This window comes from Rhinatrema bivittatum, chromosome 9 (assembly GCF_901001135.1).
Source record: "Rhinatrema bivittatum chromosome 9, aRhiBiv1.1, whole genome shotgun sequence".
NCBI lineage: Eukaryota > Metazoa > Chordata > Amphibia > Gymnophiona > Rhinatrematidae > Rhinatrema > Rhinatrema bivittatum.
In genome coordinates, this window is record NC_042623.1 from 93,854,892 (window position 1) to 93,876,351 (window position 21,460).

The 21,460-nt window shown below is 40.4% G+C and overlaps 1 protein-coding gene across 1 annotated transcript in view; it reads right to left on the bottom strand.

Annotated features, from left to right (window-relative positions):
* FOXP2 (forkhead box P2) overlaps positions 1-21,460 on the bottom strand; it is a 1,080,393-nt gene that overhangs the window by 376,116 nt on the left and 682,817 nt on the right. The window contains 6 exon segments of the mRNA XM_029617020.1: positions 15,528-15,617; positions 15,620-15,671; positions 17,105-17,204; positions 17,207-17,248; positions 17,251-17,291; positions 18,824-18,966. Of these exon segments, the coding sequence (XP_029472880.1) occupies positions 15,528-15,617; positions 15,620-15,671; positions 17,105-17,204; positions 17,207-17,248; positions 17,251-17,291; positions 18,824-18,966 (468 nt within the window).

Below are 21,460 nucleotides of genomic sequence, written 5' to 3' on the forward strand. Positions count from 1 at the left end.
AGATTATGTGCTTATTTAGGCCGTGTAGGTTGAAGAGCTTAGCAAGCTCCATAGCTGTGGGTAAACCAGGGAGAACCATGAAGTGAGCCATGTTTGAGAACCGATCTACAGTTCCCAAATCATGTTGTTTCCTCTTGAGAGTGGTAAGTCCACCACAATGTCTGTAGCAATGTGGGTCCATGGCTCGTCTGGTACTGGTAAGGGTTGGAGTAGACCCCAAGGACGACCAGGTGGCGTCTTCTGTCTGACACAATTTACGCAGGAAGCAACGTAGGAGAATGTGTCTTCCTTCATGGTGGCAATAATCCACAATAGCGAAAAAGAGTAATTCTGCACATAATATATGTAGATCAAGGGAAACAAGCAGAGTAGTTCAGAGTCCACACAATTGTTTGAATAAAGCAAATTAGTTATTTATTGCGGCAACTCCACAGTTTTCAGAGCGACATAATTTTTAAGTCTCAATAAATCCCCCGACACCCTTTTGGCTGCATCTGAGATGTTACAGCAAACAACATGGTGGGCCACCAGTAAAACGTTTGCAGTTTATCCAGAGTTCTGCATTGACCAGGGTGTCCAGCCAGTTTGGAGTCGTGAGCCCATGCTAACAGCTTTTTTCTGAGGTTCTTGGGTATGATGGTTATACCTGCAGGTACTGAATGAGTAGCTGCCAAAATAACTCTTTTCGGGTGGATGATGTATTGCGGTTCCTCTGGGATATCCTCAGAGCGGAATGAGCGAGATAAGGCATCTGCTGTGATGTTTTTATCTCCAGGGCGGTATTTCAGCACAAAGTCAAATCTGTTGAAAAACAGAGACCATATCGCTTGCCTATGGTTTAGGCACTGTGTGTGGCAGAGGTACTCCAAATTCTTATGGTATGTAAAGATTGTGACTTGATGTTGTGCTCCTTCTAGCCAAGGGCGCCACTCCTCGAATGCCATCTTTATAGCCAGGAGCTCTTTATCTCCTATTCCGTAATTTTTCTCTGCTGGAGAGAAGTGACGAGAGAAGAATGAGCATGGGTGTAAGGCCTTGGAATCCCCGGCCTGGCTTAGCACGGCCCCTACGCCAACATCTGAGGCATCGACTTCAACGATTAAGGGCTTAGTGGGGTCCGGGTATCAGAGACATGGCTTGCTCGAGAAGGCATCTTTTAGTTTCTGGAATGCAGATATTGCCTCCATAAACCAATTAGCAACATTGGCACCTTTCTTCGTCATAGCTGTAAGTGGAACAGTGAGCGAGGAGTAGTTCTTGATGAAAGTCCTGTAATAGTTGGTGAAACCTAAGAAACATCTGAGAGCCTTCAGACCAATGGGTTGAGCACAATTCTTTATGCTCTCCAGCTTCTGTGGATCCATCTGGAACCCTTGGTTGGAAACAATGTAGCCCAAGAAAGGCACTGATTCCTTATGGAATTTGCACTTAGATAACTTAGTGTACAGATGATTCTCACGGAGTCTTTGCAGCACTCTTTTGACATCCTCCTGATGAGTGGCCATGTCCTAGGAGAATATCAAGATGTCATCTAAGTAAATGATGACACATTTGTAGAGGAGATCCCTGAAAATGTCGTATATTAAATTTTGGAAGAAGCCGGGGCATTGCACAGGCCAAAGGGCATCACTAAATGTTCAAAGTGACCGTCCCGGGTGTTGAAGGCCGTCTTCCATTCATCGCCTGAGCGAATGCGAAGTTGTAGGCTCCTTTAAGATCAAGCTTGGAGAAGATCTTGGCTCCTTGTAGTCTGTCAAATAGCTCTGAGATGAGAGGTAGTGGGTAACGATCTTTCACAGTTATTTCGTTAAGACCTCTGTAATCTTTGCATGGACGTAATGTTCCGTCCTTCTTCCCCACAAAGAAGAAGCCCGCGCCAGCAGGAGACTTGGAGGGTCATGAAGCCTTTTTGAAGGTTTTCCTGAATATAGTCGGACATGGCTTTATTCTTTGCCATGGAGAGAGGGTACACCCATCCCTTGGGTGGTTCAGTGTTCGGCTTCAGATTAATAGCGCAGTTATAGGATCTGTGAGGTGGTAGTACATCTGCAGCTTCTTTAGAAAAAAACATCTTGGAACGATGCATATTGAGGCGGCAACCCCGGCATCACTTGGGTAGTTGGCATGCAAGGTATAGGAGCAACCTCCATCAGGCATTTACCATGACAGTTTGGACCCCATCGGGAAAGCTCCAGAGTAGCCCAAGTGAATTGAGGCATATGCTGCTGCAGCCACGGAAGCCCGGAAGCCCCAGTACTATAGGGTGCATGGCCTTCTCTAAAACAAAGAAGGAGATAGTTTCAGAATGAAGAGCTGCAGTCCGCAGACATACTGGTTTGGTGAGCTGGGTTACTTCGCCCGGCAAGGGCTCTCCATGGATTGAAGACTAGGGGGCATTCCATGAAGTTAGCAAGTAGCACATTTAAGACTAATCGGAGAAAATTCTTTTTCACTCAACGCAAAATAAAGCTCTGGAATTTGTTGCCAGAGGATGTGGTTAGTGCAGTTAGTGTAGCTGGCTTCAAAAAAGGTTTGGATAAGTTATTGGAGGAGAAGTCCATTAACGGCTATTAATCAAATTTACTTAGGGAATAGCCACTGCTATTAATTGCATCAGTGGCATGGGATCTTCTTAGTGTTTTGGTAAATGCCAGGTTCTTGTAGCCTGGTTTGGCCTCTATTGGAAACAGGATGCTGGGCTTGATGGACCCTTGGTCTGACCCAGCATGGCTATTTCTTATGTTCTTATCTTCTTAGTGGAGACTTCATAATGGTGTGGGAATCCGCAAGTACTCCACTAATCTTTGAAGAATGAAATTACCTCCTGCCCCTGAGTCCACTAGGGCAAGAGTCTGATACTCTAAGGGTCCGCAGATCAAGGATACAGGAAGAGAGAGCGGAGGAAATGGGGCAGTTAGACCTAAGAAGATTCCTCCTGCAGGACTTAGGTCTGCCAGTTTCCCGGACATATAGGACATGTCTGAACAGCATGGCCAGCTTGTCCACAGTACATACACAGCCCCAGTTTCTTCCGTGTTCTTCTCTCTTTAGCTGTCAGATGGCTGTGGCCTAATTGCCTTGGTTCTTCTTCGCCAGCAATTGGAACTGGGGGAACAGGCCTGGGTGTGGACTTAACTCGAGTTTCACCCTGGTCTCTTGAACCTTGTCACGAAGTCAGTGATCGATCCTTGTTGCCAATTTCACTAGTTCAGCCAAGGTCTCAGGCATTTCACGAGCAGCGAGCTCATCTTTCAGACGAGAGTTCAGTCCTTCAAAGAAGAGGGTCCTCAGGCATTTAGGGTCCCAATGTAATTCAGACGCCAGTGTCTTGAATTCGATAGCGAAGTCAGCTAAAAGTTTATTACCTTGCTTCAGGTGAACCAAAGAAGATCCTGCAGTGGTATACCGGGCAGGATTATCAAAAACTGATTTGAACAGCTCGAGGAATCCTTCAATTTCATATAGAATAGGATCCTCGCATTCCCACAGCGAAGAGGCCCAAGTCAACGCTCTTCCGTCCAGATAAGACAAGATAAGATATAGGTGGTCTTGGCATAAGCTGTGGGGAAATGGTTAGGTTGCAGGAAAAAGTGCATGCAACACTGATTAATAAAACCTCTGCATCTCCAAACTTCCCCCGAGAAGCGTGTACGAGCAGATAGAGGTACAATAGCCTTGACCGTCACTTGTGGTGGTGTAGCTTCTTTACCTGTGGTGGTGGGTTAATTCATCTGTGTGTGCAGTAACTTGAATGCAGTAGTTAAACTCTCCAGCGCACTCTGCTGTTCAGAGATTCGCTGGGCCAGGCCTGGAATGGCCTGCAATGCGGTGAGCTGAGCCGAATCCATGGAGTTAGCAATCTTTTATGGTTAAGCGGTGTTTGGGTGGATTCTTGGGTACTGTGGCAGATGACCATGCCCATGGGGAGGAGCCCTGTGAGGCGCCGCAGTACTGGTATAAACGCAGGATGCACAAACACAGAGTTAGTTCTTTCTTTATACAGCTTGAAGTGTACCACCAGAGGTGGCAGTAGTGAAGCAGTCTGGATGTAGCAGTCTCAGGACCCTCAGCAGAGGGGACCCTTCACACCCCGTTGGTATAGGGGAATTCCGGTGTAGGTTTCCCAGCACGGCAGTACTGTGGATGAGATAGACTGAGAGTTAGATTACTCACAGATGGTTGCTGTAGGGATGTGATTCCACCAGGTTGAAGAAGATGGTACAGGCACCGAGGCAGGGAAAGCAGACCCTCGAGGAGCGAGTACCTGATCCCTGTAAGGCACCTGAAATAAAGTAGAGGGCCCCCGAGGAGTGTGTACCTATGTTATCAATACCCCAAAGGGCAGAGAGAGAACTTCCAGCGGAAGCACGGAAGCGACAGAGTAGCTTAGACTGGTCGAGATCAATCCTGATCCAGTCTTTGCTAACTGAATGAGCTAGCAACTTAGTACAGACTATATACCCAGAAGGCGTGACGTCAGTAGAGGGGAACGCCCCCGAGATTTGTGCCATTGCTGGAATAAAGATGTGGGTGGCGTGCGCGCGCGCACCCTAGTAAGCCCTTGGGAGGAACATGGCGGGAGACAGCACCATAGCCATTCCGGGGACACCAGAGGGGTCGGCTTGTAGACGCGGAGGCAGCCATTTTCCCTAGGGATGCGGGAGGAGCCGTGAGCAAGGTGAGGCAAACAGGGTGAAGCCGTCTAGCACCGACGGATGCAACAGCTGCAAGCCTGGCGCAGAGTGAAGAGAAAAGCTTCCATTGTGCAGAAACACCCGCACAGAAATCTTGGAAGATCAGGATTGAAGCCGTCTCAAACACAAGATCCCTGTGCTTTCTGTAGGCCAAGAGAATATCCTATTTCTGGGCGAAATCCAAAAGCTTTACCAATATAGGGCGAGGTTTAGATTTATTGAGCTCTCTGGTACCCAGGCGGTGTGTCTGTTCCACGCCAATGTGGCCGATGGAGTCAGGGAGTGGGAGGGCTCGTGGAAGCCATTGTTCAATGGTGCTACAGATGTCTTTGTCTTTAAGTGATTCTGGAAAGCCGACGAAGCAAAGATTGTTCCGATGGGAACGGTTCTCCAAATCTTCAAATTTTTCTAATTGTTTCTCCATCAGAGTTTTAAGGGTAAGCACTTCCTTTTCCAGAGTAGTGACGCGGTCATCTATTAGCAGACACGTCGACTTCCAGCACGGTAATTCGTTTGCCAGTTTCAGTGAATAATATATAAGCCTCGTCAAAACGGGAATCTATTTTCTGAAATTTTTCTTCCAGGGCAAGAGCCACCACTGCTGCAACATAAGCAGTGTTATGGTCAGACACGGTCGGGGAGGCCGGGCTGTGGGTCCCATCTGCCATCTTACCTCCTGGTCGGGCGTGCTCCCTGTCTTTTCGGATCAATTTAGACATGAAAGCGCCACAGGGCTTCTTGTTGTAAATAGATAAATTTGCGATAGCACTCACCCGGCGCAATATAGTCCAAAAAATTTCGTATGGAGAGTCACTTAAAGAGCGAAAAAACGGGATGAGAGGAGGTGGGGTTCTGGAGCGAGCTGAAAGCGTGGCTTCCCCTTACATTGCACCACATGACTCCCAAGTTGTACATTTAAAACTAATAAGAAAACATATTTTTTTACTCAATGCATAATTAATCTCTGGAATTTGTTGCCACAGGATGTGGTGAAAGATGTTAGTGTAGCTGTGTTTTAAAAGGTTCGGACAAGTTCCTGGAGGAAAGATCCATAAACCATTATTAAGGTGGAATTGCAGAAATTCACTATTCATCCCTGGCATAAGCAACATGGAGTCTGTCTATCCCTTGGATCCTGCCAGGTACTTGATACCTGGATTGGACACTTCTGGAAACAGGATACTGGGTTTGATGGACCTTTGGTTCTGACCCAATATGGCAAATGTAATTTTCTTATGTAATCTTCACCAGTCCATGAATGCTTAGTCCTCCCCTCCCGTCATTGCTGGTCACAAGACCACTGTTGATCTACAAGTGGCAGCAGCATTGCTAATAAAAGTCAGCACGGAGCCTGTGAGCCAGTGCAAGCTCACAGACTCTGCAGTGGCCCTGGTCTTTCCTCATGTTGGGCTTCCTTTTACAACAGAAACTCATGCAAGGGCAGAACCAATGCAGGGCTTGTGAATGTCTTACTGGCCCCATGTTGCTGCTTTTGGTGCCTGAATAATGCTGCCATTGAGGCAATTGTGACCTCAGCTGAAGGTTTAATAGCCCCATTTGGGGTCATGTTCCACAGTCTGAGAATCCCTGGTGTATTAATTTAAGCATTTAAAACACATTGAATGATTATTATTTCTAGATAGATTGCTCAAAATTTGATCTTATCTGTCTCTTGGCATAATGCTTTCCTCTTTGAGTGCTATTAATGGATTTATTTTATTTTTCTAATATATTTTATTGCTTGTCCTTTTTAAATAAAAATTTTGTGCAACTTTAAATAAGTCTACTCTTCAGAAGTTCATGCAGTCTTTATCCTTTATAGTGATACAGTAATCATGCAGGCAATCAGCCCAGTTGTCCTAAATAAAGCATTTTTAATTAAAAATCAGCAAATTTGTATCCTTTGTTTATAGGGTTGCCTGATAAGAATCTACACAGCAGCTTTCCATTTTACTCAGTTTCATAATAAAGGGACTGGCCAAAAAGGCAGAGCTTTCAAAATCGTTAACCATTAGTTTCACTTCAGGAATAAAATAAAAAACAGACTCAGAGATCTTAATGATGTTGCATGTTTCATCTGCCATGGTTTGCTAGTATCACTGCTTTAAAAAGTATCCCCTGCCTTTATTGTGCAATCGATGTATATTAATATATTGAATGGATGTTTATAGAAGCATGGATAGGGAGGTAAAGTTATAAGTGACATCTGCAGCTAAAATAGTACTTTCCTTGCAGAAATGGTATTTTAGAAAACTGTGCAACTGATATGTGCATATAATTACACACAAACACTGCATGCACATAATTTTATATGTCTAGGAGAGAGGCATTCCAGGGAAAGAAGTATGGGTGAGGCTGGAACTTATACTCATAATTTTTTATTTTAAAAATTAAGGGCCAGATTTTCAAAAGGTTGCATGTGTAAGTCCAGATGATTTACGAGCATTACCGGCCTTACGCGTGCCAGGCCTATTTTCAAAAGGCCTGGTGACGCTTGTAAAGCCCTGGGATGCATTAAGTCCTGGGGCTTTACAAAAGGGGCGGAGCAGGGGCATGGCCAGAGGCTTCGGCACGGCCGCAGGGCCATGGATCGCGTGCTGGAAGTCGGCCGGCGTGCGCAACTTACTTCAACCCCAGGGCTGATTTGTGTACCCCCTTGGATGCACATGTAGGCCATGTGCGTATATTTTAAAATCAGGCCCTAATTGCATAAATTCTCTTGGCAAAACTACATATATCAAATAGCAAGTGAAATTCTGTGTGTGTAGTTTTACTGGGGAGAATTTAAAAAATGTATATAGCCTGTTTGAAAATTATCCTCAAGAGGGCAATTTTCAAAGCCATTTCTGGGGTATAACAGTGCAATACCCTCAGAAATGGGTTTTTAAGAAACTGCCTGCCTGATATGAGGGTAAAAGTAAAGGCATAGGTACTGTATACATATAATTTTACCCACAGTTTGACAAACCATTCTTAGATTTGGGTAGGGTTTGGAATTATGCATATACATTTGCTTTTTCTAATGTGTGTATTTTGCCCAGAAAAAAATCTGTGCACAAATTAGCAGGTACAATTGTATGCAAGTAGTTTGTGGTGGGATAATTTTCAAAGTCAAAATATGTACATACTTTGCCTTTGTAAACTGGTACACAATCTGCAGGTAAAAAGAACCCACAGATTGTACACCAATGCGGGCAATTATAAAATTACTTCCTAAGAGATAAATTTTCAAAATTCAAAATTTACCTGGCCTTAATGTATCATAACAAAGTGTATGTGGCTTCTATGGCATGTGAACTTTTAGCAGCATTAAAAAGAGGAATTCCTGTAGTGTCAAGAGAACATGCTGTTTTGCCGTCCCCCTTCTGCCATGTGCATAATAGTAGGTACAAAACATGTGGATGCTTTTAACAACATATACTTTTGCACCTGCTCACATTCAAAGGGAAACAACACAGATTGTTTTCCTTTGAGAGCTGGTGCAATGCAGGTTAGCATTAATAGCCTGCGTAATTTGCACACAGTGATGGCTATTAAAAATTGCCACCAAACTGCAAACATGTCATGATATGCTGAAACAGGGTTGACATTGTATAAGTAAGGACTTATATTTTTCTGGTATTTTAATTCAACAAACCATGGAGCCCGATGAAGGCTCTGAGCTGCTAGTAATGCCTATTTCCTGAAGCTATCCATGGCTACATCACAAAAGTTTCAACTTAAAATCTTTATCTAGGAAATTCTGTGCAGCTACAGCTATCAGCAGTAGCAGGAAATTCACATTATTAGCACTGAGAGGGTGTGTTTTAAAGCAACGTTTTCCAAACTGGTGCTGGAACTTCAGTTTTTCAGGATATGAATAATGAGTTTATATGATACATATTTTCTTATCCTGGGTTTCCAACATATGCGAATATATCTATTTACAGTGCTCATCCTGAGTGGAATGGAGGAGTAGCCTAGTGGTTAGAGAAGTGGCCTACAAGTCAGGGTTCAGATTCCTCTACTGTTCCTTATGACTTTACCCTCCATTGCTTCAGGTACAAACTTGGGGTCTGTTTCATCAAGGTATTTTACCATAGACACAGAATGGGAGAAAAGCCTTAGTGAATCAGGCAGTTACCGCCGGGATTCACTATGCCGCAAGGCATAGTGAATCCCGGTGGCGAAGGGGGCGAAGCGGGGGGTGGTCCCGCGCTAGCCGGCAGTGATTGCACCTCCGCGGTGCGATCGCTGCTGGCGTCATGCCGAATAACTACACCATAAAAAGTTTAGTTATTCGGCGCGAAATAGGCAGCGATACGGAAGCTTACCGTTTCGCTGTCCACGCTGCGCTCGCAGAATCGGCCCTGGTGCCGACCCAACTCCTCCTCTTCCGGGGCCAACTCCGCCCCGATGTTGCTTTCGCATGCGTGTGAAAAGCTTTCTAGCTATCGCACGTATCGCATGCTTGCGCTGGTAGCGCAAGCATGCGATAGCTTTAGAAAATAACCCATTTAGATTGTAAGTCCTCTGTGGATAGGGAAATATCCTCAGTACCTCAGTGTAATCTCTTTTGAAAGTGTCTGAAAGGCAGAATATAAAACCAGACCAGTTAGATGAAGCTCCAGAACTAAGCTGGAAAACACTACATTAATTAAGGAATTTTGATGCATGCACATGGGTACATTATAGGGTCAAAAGTCAGATCTTTTAGGTCTGAATTTTCAAAAGGATAAACTCAGTGTTATTAGAGTAAATGAGTTTTTTAATATTTCCCAGGGGACTGTACATGTAAAAGTATGCATGGAAAGTATTCCATATATATTTTACTGAAAACTAGAATGAGGTATTCCAGATGTTGCAATTGGGGCAGAAAAATCATTTACATACATACTTTTAATTTTCAAAACTATGCACTTAAATCTTCACATATTCATTTAAACCTGCTTTACAAGCCGGTGTAAACGTGTGCATGTATTCAGCACTAGCTTCCACAAGTTTATTTATTTATTTAGAAATTTTATATACCGACAGTCATTGTGAACATCTCATCGGTTAACAGAGAACAGAATGCAGCAACAGGCTTTACAATGAACTAGTAACTTGCATATGTGAAATAGAAACTACAGTGTAAAGGGACTAAAAGCTAAATAGGGGGAAAAGGGAGTATATACAGGGTACGTAACCAGCTTATACAGGGGGAATGGGAGGCAAATACAAGGGGAGAGGGGAGTATAAGGGCAGGCATAACAAGCTTATACAGAGAACATAACAGGCTTATACAGAGGGTATAAAAAGCTTATGCAGATGAAATAACAAGCTTGTGCAGGGAACATAGCAAGCTTATACAGCGAACTTAAGGTTTAAGGGGCAGATGGATAGCCTGATACAAAATTTACAAATATAAGAAGGCAAGTGGAAGATCTGAGAAATAATTAATATAATATATATTACTTATATTACGAATATAAGAAGGCAAGTGGAAGATCTGAAAAATAATTAATATAAGAAGTAGCTTAAGTACATTAAAATTAAAATCTGGAAACACATATAACGAGTATCACTTAAGGTAAGAGAGGAGAGGTTGCCGGTAATATCGTTGGGGAAGACAAGAAGACAAATGTGAGGACAGGAGAATAGGAGTCTATATTAGGAGAGGAGAGATATCGTCTATAGATCCCAAAGAAGGGGGGGGGGGGGGGGGCAGCGCGGTAGCTCAGGTGTAGGCCTGTTTGAATAGCCATGTCTTGAGGTTGTGTTTGAATTTTTTTGGGCATGATTCTTGGCTAAGATAGGATGGCAATTTATTCCATAGAGTGGGACCTGCTATGGAAAAGGCATGGTCTTTGGTGGAGGTAAGTTTAGATAATTTGGGCGAGGGTGTGAGAATTGTTGCAAGGTATTGGTTTCTAGTGGGTCTGGCGGGGGTGCGAAAAGTGAGGTGTTCTCTGAACCATTGCATATTATGGGGGTAATTTTCAAAAGGAGTTACACATGTAAATGTAACTACTATTGTAGGAATTTTCAAAAGCCATTTACTGGAGTAAAGTGCACTTACACAAGTAAATCCTATGGACAATTCAATGGCATATATTATAGCAATTTTCAAAAGCCCACTTACTCAAGTAAAGTGCATTTACTTGAGTAAAACCCTGTTTTACTCGAGTAAATGCTTTTTAAAATCAGGCCCAAAGGTTGTAAAGTGCTTTGTGGATAAGAGTAAGCAATTTGTATATGATCCGGGATGTGATAGGTAGCCAATGTAAATGCTTGAGGATGGGGGTGATATGATCATTTCTGTGGGCATTGGTGAGGATGCGGGCAGCAGTATTTTGGAGCAGTTGTAGGGGTTGTATTGCATTTTTGGGGAGACCTAGTAGAATGGCATTACAGTAATCAATTTTGATAGAATGAAGGCTTGGAGTATAGTGCGAAAGTCATTGAGGTGTAGAAGGGGTTTAAGTTTTTTTAAGGTGTGTAGTCTGAAGAAACCGTGTTTTAATGTGGCGTTGATGAATTTTTTAAGGTTGAATTGACTGTCGAGGGTGACGCCAAGGCTACGAACATGTTGTGAAATTGTGATATCAGAGGGTAGTGTGTTGAGCAATAGGGGGTTAAGGTTAATGTTGTGGGGTGAGATGAGGAGTAGCTCAGTTTTAGCAGTGTTGAGGGCAAGGAAGTTGTTTGAGAGCAAGGTGCTGATAGCAGAGAGGGTGGTTTCCCAGGTCTTAATGGCTTCTTGTAGTGTGTCAGTAATAGGTATCAGGATCTGACCGTCGTCAGCCTATATGAAATGCGCAAGACCTAGCTCAGCAAGGAGAATGCAGAGGGGGAGGAGGTAAATATTGAATAGTGTGGAGGATAGAGATGAGTCTTGTGGTACTCCTTGTGTTAGATTAGTTGGTTTCAATATGCAATTACTGATTTGTACTCCTTATTGTCTATCACAGAGGTAAGATTGAAACCAGCGGAGTGTGGTGCCGGAAATGCCAATTTCTTTAAGGTGTTTTATTAAAATGTTGTGGTTGACTGTATCGAATGCAGAAGAAATGTCTAGAAGAACCAAGATGTGCGATTGGCCTTTGTCGATGCCTTTAATTATGTGGTCAGTAAGGGATATGAGGAGGGTTTCGGTGCTGTGGTGTTTGCGAAAACCATATTGTGAAGAGAGGAAAATGTTGTGTTCTTCTATAGTCTGTGAGTTGTCAATTAATTGTTTTTTCTAATATTTTAGCAATAAAGGGTAGGTTTGATATGGGGCTAAAGTTGGCCATATTGGAGGGGTCGAGGGTGGGTTTTTTTTAGAATGGGTTTTACTATGGCTTGTTTGAGTTGGTTTGGGACCTTGCCAAGAGAGATGGATCTGTTAATGATGCTCGATAAGGGTTTGGAGATGATGTTGGGGATGGTGAGGAGGGCTTTAGTGGGGATGGTGTTGGAGGGGTGTAAAGAGGGTTTAATTTTCTTTAGGAAAGTACTAGCTAATTTTCAAGTACTGGCTAATTTTCAAAGTGGACTTTTACATCTAAATGCAGGCTAAAGTCGGTATGTGCTTTGCAAACACAAACTTATCCCTACATGGGAAGCTAAAAATTACCCTCTTAGGAGTGAATTTTCAAAGGAGTTGTGTGCATAAAAGTAGCATATATCTGAGCAATTTTCAAAAGCCCATTTACATGTGTAAAACCTTTTGATAATGTATCCCTATGGAATGAATTTTCAAAGGAGTTATGCATGTAAAAGTAGCAATTTTGAAAAGACATTTTACATGCATAAATCCTTTTGAAAATTCAGCACAGAAGATATGTCCTTGGGCAGTGATAGCAAACTCTTGTCCTCGAGTGCCACAAATAGAATAGGTTTTCAGGATATCTACAATGAATGCAAACCTCTACTGTATGCAAATCTATCTCATGCATATTCACTGTGGATATCCTGAAAAGCTAGCCTGTTTGTGGCACTCGAGGATTGGAGTTCACCTTCACTATCCTAGGGCATGCTGCTGTACTTGTAAAGGCTATAAGACCAAACATATCAGAGACTTGTTTTAAATAAAATCAATGAAGACCATATTCAGCTGTTTTCAGAGGCTGCTACTTAGTTGGATCATTTATTATTTTGCGTTAGGGCCTTATTGCTAGCAATAATGGTGTAATATGTTAGTGACTGAAAAGGTTTTTTGTAAAAGAGAGAGAGAGAGAGAGAGAGAGAGAGAGAGAGAGAGAGAACCTCAATAAGGCCCAATATGTAAGTTTACTATTTATTCCACTGTAAGAGGGGAACTATTAACTCAGGGTGAAGTTTGGGGGATGGTGAAGATTTATGGGGCTGTTTTACATACACAGTCAGAGGTATGAACAGTAAAATTGACATCTGTGAAGATTTTCTGTCATTTGGAGCGATGAAAGAGAAGTTGATTTGTACAATATACTCTCTACCTAGCTTATCTGCAGCTAGGTAGAAAGTGCATCAAGCTAGGTAGAGAGTACATTGTACAAATCTATTTCTCTTTTAATCTTTCATCACTCCAAATGACAGAAAATCTTCACTGATGTCAACCTTGCTGTTTGTACCTTTGACTGTGTATGTAAACCTGCCCCCTAAAACTTACCCCATCCCCCCAAACCTCATTCCGAGTTAATAGTGCCCCCTCTTACAGTGGTATAAATAGTAAACTTACAAATTGGGCCCTATAGAAGTTTTCTCTCTCTCTCTCCTTCCCTCCCTCCTTCATTTGACTGTATGAACCCAGTCTTAACATGATATTAAAGAATATCACATTAGATGAAAATTAATTATAGGTGCAATTGCCTTTTTTTATAAATCTGTGTATACACTGAATTCTTTTAAAATAGTGAACTTTTAGATTCTAGATTCATTAAAGTATGTAGACAACAGACACTTGAATTAGTGCTTAGTATAAGGAAATTTGGACTGGCAATCTCAGTCTTAAAATATTGAGTGTAATCTTTGTAATCAAAGTATACTTTCATATCACTTATTTAAAATAGAAAATGGGCTCAAAAATATGCTGCAAGGAGCTACATGTTGATGTCACACTAGATGACATAAAGGAAAAAAAAATATTAATAAAAAATAGAAAATCATCTTTAACCCATTATCTTCACTGCTGCCAAAAAAAAGTAATTAATAACTAGAAAGATATGGGAAAATAACAAGGGGAAATATTTATTGAAGTAGTATATGTTTAAATATGCAGAAAATCTACATTGGAAAAAGTTAGATTTTCCACTTATATACAAGTGCAATTGCCTTTTTATTATTCTTGTCAACTGCTTAACTTAGTTCAGTATTATGGGACTAAAAGAGATGCACTTGTATCTAAACATCCCATTACCTCCCACTCCCAACACAAGCAGCTGTGGCTATATGAAGCAAAATGTCTTACAGGTGAATTTTAAAAACCTAGTGTGCACATCAATTAGGATGCGAGAATATGTCAGGCTGGTACATGCTGAGTGGATTTTAAAACACGCCCTTGTACTCGTGTATCTCCTGCTACACGTACAAATGAAAATTTCCAAAAAAGAGGTGGGGCATGGGCATGGTCTGGGTGGGACATTGGTATTCTTGGATTTCAACTTCAGATTTGCCCATAAATATTTATATGCACAGGCGTGTGCCTGGCCCTCCTGCCACCTAACTTTACTTCTGCTATGGAGGATATGTAAGTAATAAAATAAAGAAAAATAAACTGATGGGGTTTTAAAGATAGGGGCTAACAGGGGAAATGGGAGGCTATTAAACTAGTTGGGTTTGGAATTCCTATCCCTTACCAGAGAGAACTGGGAATAGACTGGGAAAACTGGAAATGGCATCGGCTCGCATGTCTACTAAAAATCCTATCCCACTTACGCAGAGAGGCCTTGATTTTAAAAAAGCATTTACTCGAGTAAAAACCCAGGTTTATTGGAGTAAATTCACTTTACTTGAGTAAGTGGGGTTTTGAAAATTGCTACAATATATGCCATTGACTTGTCTATAGGATTGTACTCACATAAGTGCACTTACTTGAGTAAATGGCTTTTGAAAATTGCTACAATAGTAGCTACATTTACGCATGTAACTGCTTTTGAAAATTGCCCCCTAAGGGCTTGATTTAAAAAGCATTTACTCACTTAAAACTGGATTTTACTCGAGTAAATGCACTTTATTCGTGTAAGTGGGTTTTTGAAAATTGCTACAATATATGCCATTGAATTGTCCATAGGATTTACTCACATAAATGCACTTTACGTGAGTAAATAGCGTTTGAAAATTGCTACAATAGTAGTTACATTTATGCGCATAACTCCTTTTGAAAATTACCCCCCTAAAAGTGGAATTTGCACGCATAGCAGCGTGCCCACTTAAAATTGTGTGCACATGTGCGGGCAGTCAGTCTATTTTATAAACTTTCATGCATATGTTATAAAAATGCCATGTCCCTGAACACGGGCCAACAAACTTGCACACATGCACCTGCGCGCCTGTATAAAAGTTATCATCTTTGTGTAAAACAAAAACCAGTTCTAGATGAAAATTATTTTTTGTCCTGTGATTTAACCCCTGTTTTGTCATTGATTCCTAAATATACTACAAATATTGCCCTATTAGGTTTTATGGAAATCAATAAAAACAGAATTAAATTAAGCCAAAATAGTTCAAAAGTTGTAGATTCTGCATTTTCCCACTATATGTTTACCCAATATATGTAAAGTTATGGGGTTAAACCGGCAGTAAAGGTGTGAATGAGTATATTAATTTGTGATGGGCTAATAAAAAGATCCGATGTTTAGGAACAAGGAAGGGTCAAAATGGGTATATTACCTTGTGGTAGGAGACTGGGACTGGAAGAGTAGACTGGCCAGGTGGGATAGAAATAAGTCCCTGACGTTGAAGGTTCAACAGATGTTGCTGCTGCTGGAGTTGTTGCAATCTGGGAGGAGCTGCTGCTGGAAGACGAGCTGCTGGGCTGCCAACTGCTGCTGCTTGCTGTTGCTGCTGCTAACAAAATAAACACAGCAAGGCTGAAGGCCTAAAACAAAGTCTATAAAATGGAAAACAGAAACTCAGCTCTACCCTTTCTTCTTAGTTTCTTAATAATAATGCCATTTTTTGAAAGCTTACATAGAATTGATATTTGCATTTTAAATTATCATCATTTAAAAAAAAAAAAAAAAAAAGAACAATATATACACAGAGAGATATAGTTAAGAACTAGCACACTGGGCAAACCACAGAGCAGAGTCAACAAAAGTACTCCAGAAAAAATACACTTTTGCTGCTCACGATACATGATAAATACATTTATCCTATGCTAAAAGCACAATGCTGAGCAGCAGTATGTGTTTCAAAGGCACTCTTGTTTTTCCAACTGAATAAGTTTGGTCCGCAGTGGCCCATGAATATAGTCTCCAGTGATCTATTAGTAAACTGGGATGTAGCCTTCATTTCACTGGCCTGTTAGCTCTGTCTTTTCTCTTGTTGGAATACATTAAAGCCTCCATTATATTCAAGACAAAGAAGTGCCCTATTATAAATAAAAGTATAACTTCCAGTTTTGTGAGGCATTACAAGACAAACTGAAGTTTTTTGGACTCAAGAGGATATAAGAAGGCAATCACACTTCAGAGAAAGACAAGCTGCAGTGGAAGACCTTTCCTTTTTAGTTTGGGGAAAAGAGAAACTTCTGATGCGCTCACTGGAAAACAGACTGCATAATGGAGCAAGTCATGTGGATTGCCCAAAGCCTCTGGAGAAATAAGGGAGCAATTTCTATTCTATAGTTGATGGCTGTCTGAAATTCTTTTCACAAATCCAAACAGAAATAAAGCCTCAGGAGGTCAGAACTGTTTCCTGTACGTATGCATAATGGGCAGCTTGAAGACAACATCTACGATACCTGCTGATCAATTTAACTACTTCAACATGTTTTGTTTATATTATGTTTATATTTGAATGCGGTTTGCTGACAAGGGCAGGCTAGGCCTGAGAAGCCAGCTTGTCAGGGTTGATTTATGAGCACATCAACTGTAACTTTCTACTTCACCAGTCCAAACCTACAGTAGCAGTTCATTAATCAGGGGCCTGTGACTTGAAATCTATGCTCAGGCCTTTTTTTTTCTTACACTAAGCTAAATTTGCATGCTCTCTGAGTTGTACAACCTGAAAGAAATAAGCTTCTCTCACCATCTTAGAACATCTGTGAATACAAGATAATCAGTACTTTGTCTACTAAGAAGCCTGCTCTTTGTGCACTGCGATTCATTAGTGAACTTTAGGCAACAACAGCCGTGGAGTCTAATACTCAAGTCCCAAGTTATGAAAAATAGGAACAAGCGATTCTACTACAGTCAGGAAAAAAAAAATTCATATAATGCATCTTTGATAGCAATAGCCTTGTTACTTCTCAACCCAAGTGAGACATCTTATATATACCCTCTTTTATTGGCTTTCCTGGGGGTTGCTGCTGCTGCTGGCTGCTTCTGTGCTGCTGTTGCTGTTGCTGTTGGTGGCTGCTGCTGCTTGCTGCTGCTGTTGCTGTTGCTGCTGCTGCAAAAGCTGAAGATTAACTGCTCTTGCTGTTCTTGTAAAAACTCTTGTAGTTGTTTGCTGATAAACCATTTTTGACTTTAATAAATAAAGGCAAAAGTTTCAAGTATTACAAATCCTCCTAAACTTTTCTAGACTGATATATGGTAAAGCAGCCATTGAGATTTTCCTTACATATAAAATAGGCAAGTACTGAATGTATGACATATTTATTTTTTCAAGACTACTCTGAAATGTTATCAATTTAATTCTAAAACACCCCAAAACAAAAGGCTAGCAAAAATGTGTAATCTGGGCCAGTCTGGTGAATCAGTGGCAGAGCACAGCACAGCACTGCCATACGGAGGGACCTGGGTTGGATTCCTGAGTCAAATCTTCTGCTCCCTAAGGCAGTGTTCACAATCCTTAAGGTGGAGAGAATCCTGGTCATTGTGAAAGAGTGACACCTAGTGGATGAACCTAGGGCGGAACCTAGGGCCCATGACTGCAGGGTCCTGGAAGAAGCCCTGGTTTATGGCCCTCAGCTGAAGACTATTACTGCAATTACTGAGCTAAATAAGTTAAAATAAGATAAAATAGGGAAACCATTCCCAGGTAATTGTAAATGAAAGCTCATGGCACTGAATCCTAGCCCTGATTCTGACTAAGCTGGAAGTCCTACAGAACTCTAGCAAATTGCAAGGCCAAAATAAAAAAATAAAAATGCAATCCACGTGGAATATGGCAAACAGAATACAATTATTCATAAATTAGATCTACATTACTTGACCAGGATATGACTCAAATACAAACTGTATTTGAGCAGTAGCATAAAATAAAAAAGTTCAAAAACAGAAAAATGTAATAGTCTATTTTCATCACTAAAAAATTGATTAATGTCAGCTTTTCCAGCAGGATGTTGGATTTGCAATTGAAGGTGATTTGCCTGTAATGATCATGAGACTAAATATCAAAGTGTTTAAACATACGGAACTAAAGATTAACAGACACATTATTTTCTGTATCAGTTAATCATGCACATAATCGATAGATATATATGGGTATGCCCTCTCTTTCCTGTGATAAAGACCATTTTTAGTGATTTTTATTTTAGCTAGTAATGATTTCCTCCTCATTCTCCATCTAATCATTGAGTTCTTAAATGCTAAAAAAAACCCCCAAAACAAACCCTGAAATTTTATTTTTTCATTAAGAAAGGAGGCTGTAATAAAGATATTATTCAAAGAAAAAAAGAAAGGAGGCTGCTAAATTCAAACATTAGTACTAAAAATAATATTAAAGTGTTGAGAACTGTAAAATAACAGTTAAAAATCTTTTATATTTACTGTACTTTGGAAATTATACATATTAAATATGTGAAGGCAGTTCACAATTTAAAAGGGCATTACCTACTGGGATATAGTGCAAACGTGAGGAAAATATTTAATACCTTTTCAAGTGTCCAAATTTCATATGTGCCAAGTTTCCTTTTCTGCTGCATGCTTATTTCAAGTATTTAAGTGTATAGTGAAAATACCAACATAATGTTAACACTGCTACCATTTAAGAAAAGTGGCCTTAGTTACTGAGTTTGCTGAAAACAGGTAACCCACATTACCTGCTGTAACATCACTGCTTGCTGCTGCTGGAGAAGTGCTTGAAGTTGTTGTGGAGACAATACTTGCTGCTGAAGTATCTGCTGCATTTGCTGAGGGGTGATCACTTGGGGAGTCATCATGGCCACTGACACAGGCACCTGTACAGATGAAGAAAGAAATCATCATTTGATTGACTTTATTTTACCTACATAACAACTACAGATTATTCTTCTTATCCTGATAATGATGAAGCAATTGGTTATATAATGTTTATTACTGTAAAAATTCCACATTTTTAAGAATCTGTCTTTTTTAAGACCATACTACTGTTGTGCTTGATTTCCAGAGGGCATCAGCTTTGTGATTTTATCTCTGATAATATTACTGTAAGAGATTTGAACATGGGCTGATATATTTAAAAATAAATGATCACATGGTAGGGCTTTCAACACTTCATAATCAATATAATCATCTTATCATGCACCATAATGTAACAAATGGAAAATCTATTGAAATCTGTTCAAATGCTATGATAAAACAAACATTAAAAATTAAGCATGTTGTTGCAATAATGTTGTTCACACATCTGTAAAATAACTATGCACATCACTTTGTTTTTCAACACAGGAAAACATTTTAGGTTTGCATTATTAGTTTTAAGAAAAACTTGGAAGAATAGGAACAAATTACAAAGATATACTCAGTGAGACAAGAAACAATCCTTGCCTCCTTGGATATAGCCTATTTCAGTCTTTCCTAACTTAAAACCAAAAATCTGGAAATCTTCATATGACCCAAATTTAAATTTGCCTATTAAACTGTTAAAAAATGTTTTTTTTTAAATTTGAAGTTCTTTTGTAGTAATTAAATTCTTGTCTGTGTGCAGTGCACATAGAGAGAGAGAGAATTGATGAGGAGAAACCTTCTACAAGAGCCTGATGTATGTGCTCAGCGGCTGTTGCAAGGTGCAAGGTTTTGAAGGCATTGCTTGTACTAACCAGTATATAATCAAACAGCTTGTCAGACTACCAGTTTAAAACCTTTGAAAAAGCAATCACTTTCTTTACTAGGAAAAAAAATTATGACCTAACTGTAAATAAAAGCAATCATTTATATACATACTGCTGTTTCGTATGCTTTCAGCGTTGAAACTCAAAGAACAGTAACTATAAAGAAAATTATGGGGGTTATTTTTCAAAGCGTTATCACATGCGTTAGGGACCTATAAGGCCATATCGCATGCGAAAAGGGCCATTTCGCATGCGATGTAATGTAAATTAGCTGGAGGGGAGGAGTCAGGGTGGGGAGGGGGAGGAGTCTGTTGCAGCACCGCTGCCAGTGATAATTTGAGGAACATTATTACCGGCAGTAGCACGGCGAATAGCACCACCTTTTACGGTGGTGCTATTTGTGTGAAAGGCTGCAGCCGGCTGCACCGTGGCTGGCAAAATCACACCACCACGATGTGAACAACTGCGGCCTTTTGCAGGCCCGCCCCCTTTTTCATGGGATTCATCTTTCTGCGAAGAATGATGAATCCAGCCCTATGTATGATAAAATGATTGTAGGGGGTTTTCACAGATTCTAAGTTACTTATTCTGGAAAAAACAAAAACCTACACATAACGTTATAATATATGTTCCAAGAAAACCAACACTGCATGTATAAAATGTTACATTTAGAAGCCAAAATGTGAAAATATTCCCAAAACAAGGAACAAACCTTATATTTTTACCTATATCAATATACAGAAAATATAAACTATGGAACAGTCAAATAATCTCTTACGTGAGAGCTAAAATAAAGTTAAGGTCAAGAAGGGGCATTCACAATATGATGAGCAAAATCATTAAAGCAAGTTGTGGCTTTTTAATTATGCCTGATTGCTATGATATAATCATTGCCAATCTGGTATGGGAAGTTTTTAAAAATAATTTTCATTTTCTCAATTGTCCCATCAAAGTTCACATCTGAAAGTGAAATGTTTAATGGCCCAATTATTATCTAGATTGCCAAATGCCTGATCGATAAGTCCAGAATAATCTGAAACACAGTTGGTAGCTCCTCAAATCAACAACATGAATTCCATAAATGAGGAGGGTTAAACTTATCTTTCTTGTAAAGTCAAGGATATCCAGCAGTTTGAATAAAGTTCTGTAGATAGATTCCCCACCTAGCTGTGTTTCGGAAAAAAAACAACCTATGCCTGGGGCTTCCTCTATCGGCTTAATTCTGAACAGTAACTCCAACTTTGCCACAATCTTTTTATGCATGCCATCAACCTGTGGGAAACACACCAGATTTTTAAATTTGAATAATTAACACAGTAAAATCACATGATCATTTGACCAATGAAAAATGAATTCAAACCATGACCAATAGAAAATAATAATAATCAACAAGAAATACTGAATTCACACCATGTCCTAAAAAAGAAGTTCCCATTCCATATCATAATTTAATCCACTTGGAAGAACAGTATCCAGTTTCACAATCCATATTAGCATGTTCTTCCGGGCGAAAAATCTTGGCCCAATCAACCACCCCTATGGTTGAATAGGAGTCTGATCACTGATAGATCATGTCAAATCTTCAAAATGATGTTCTTTGATAATGCAATGAGATACCATGGGGGCTGTCAGTTTACCAGTT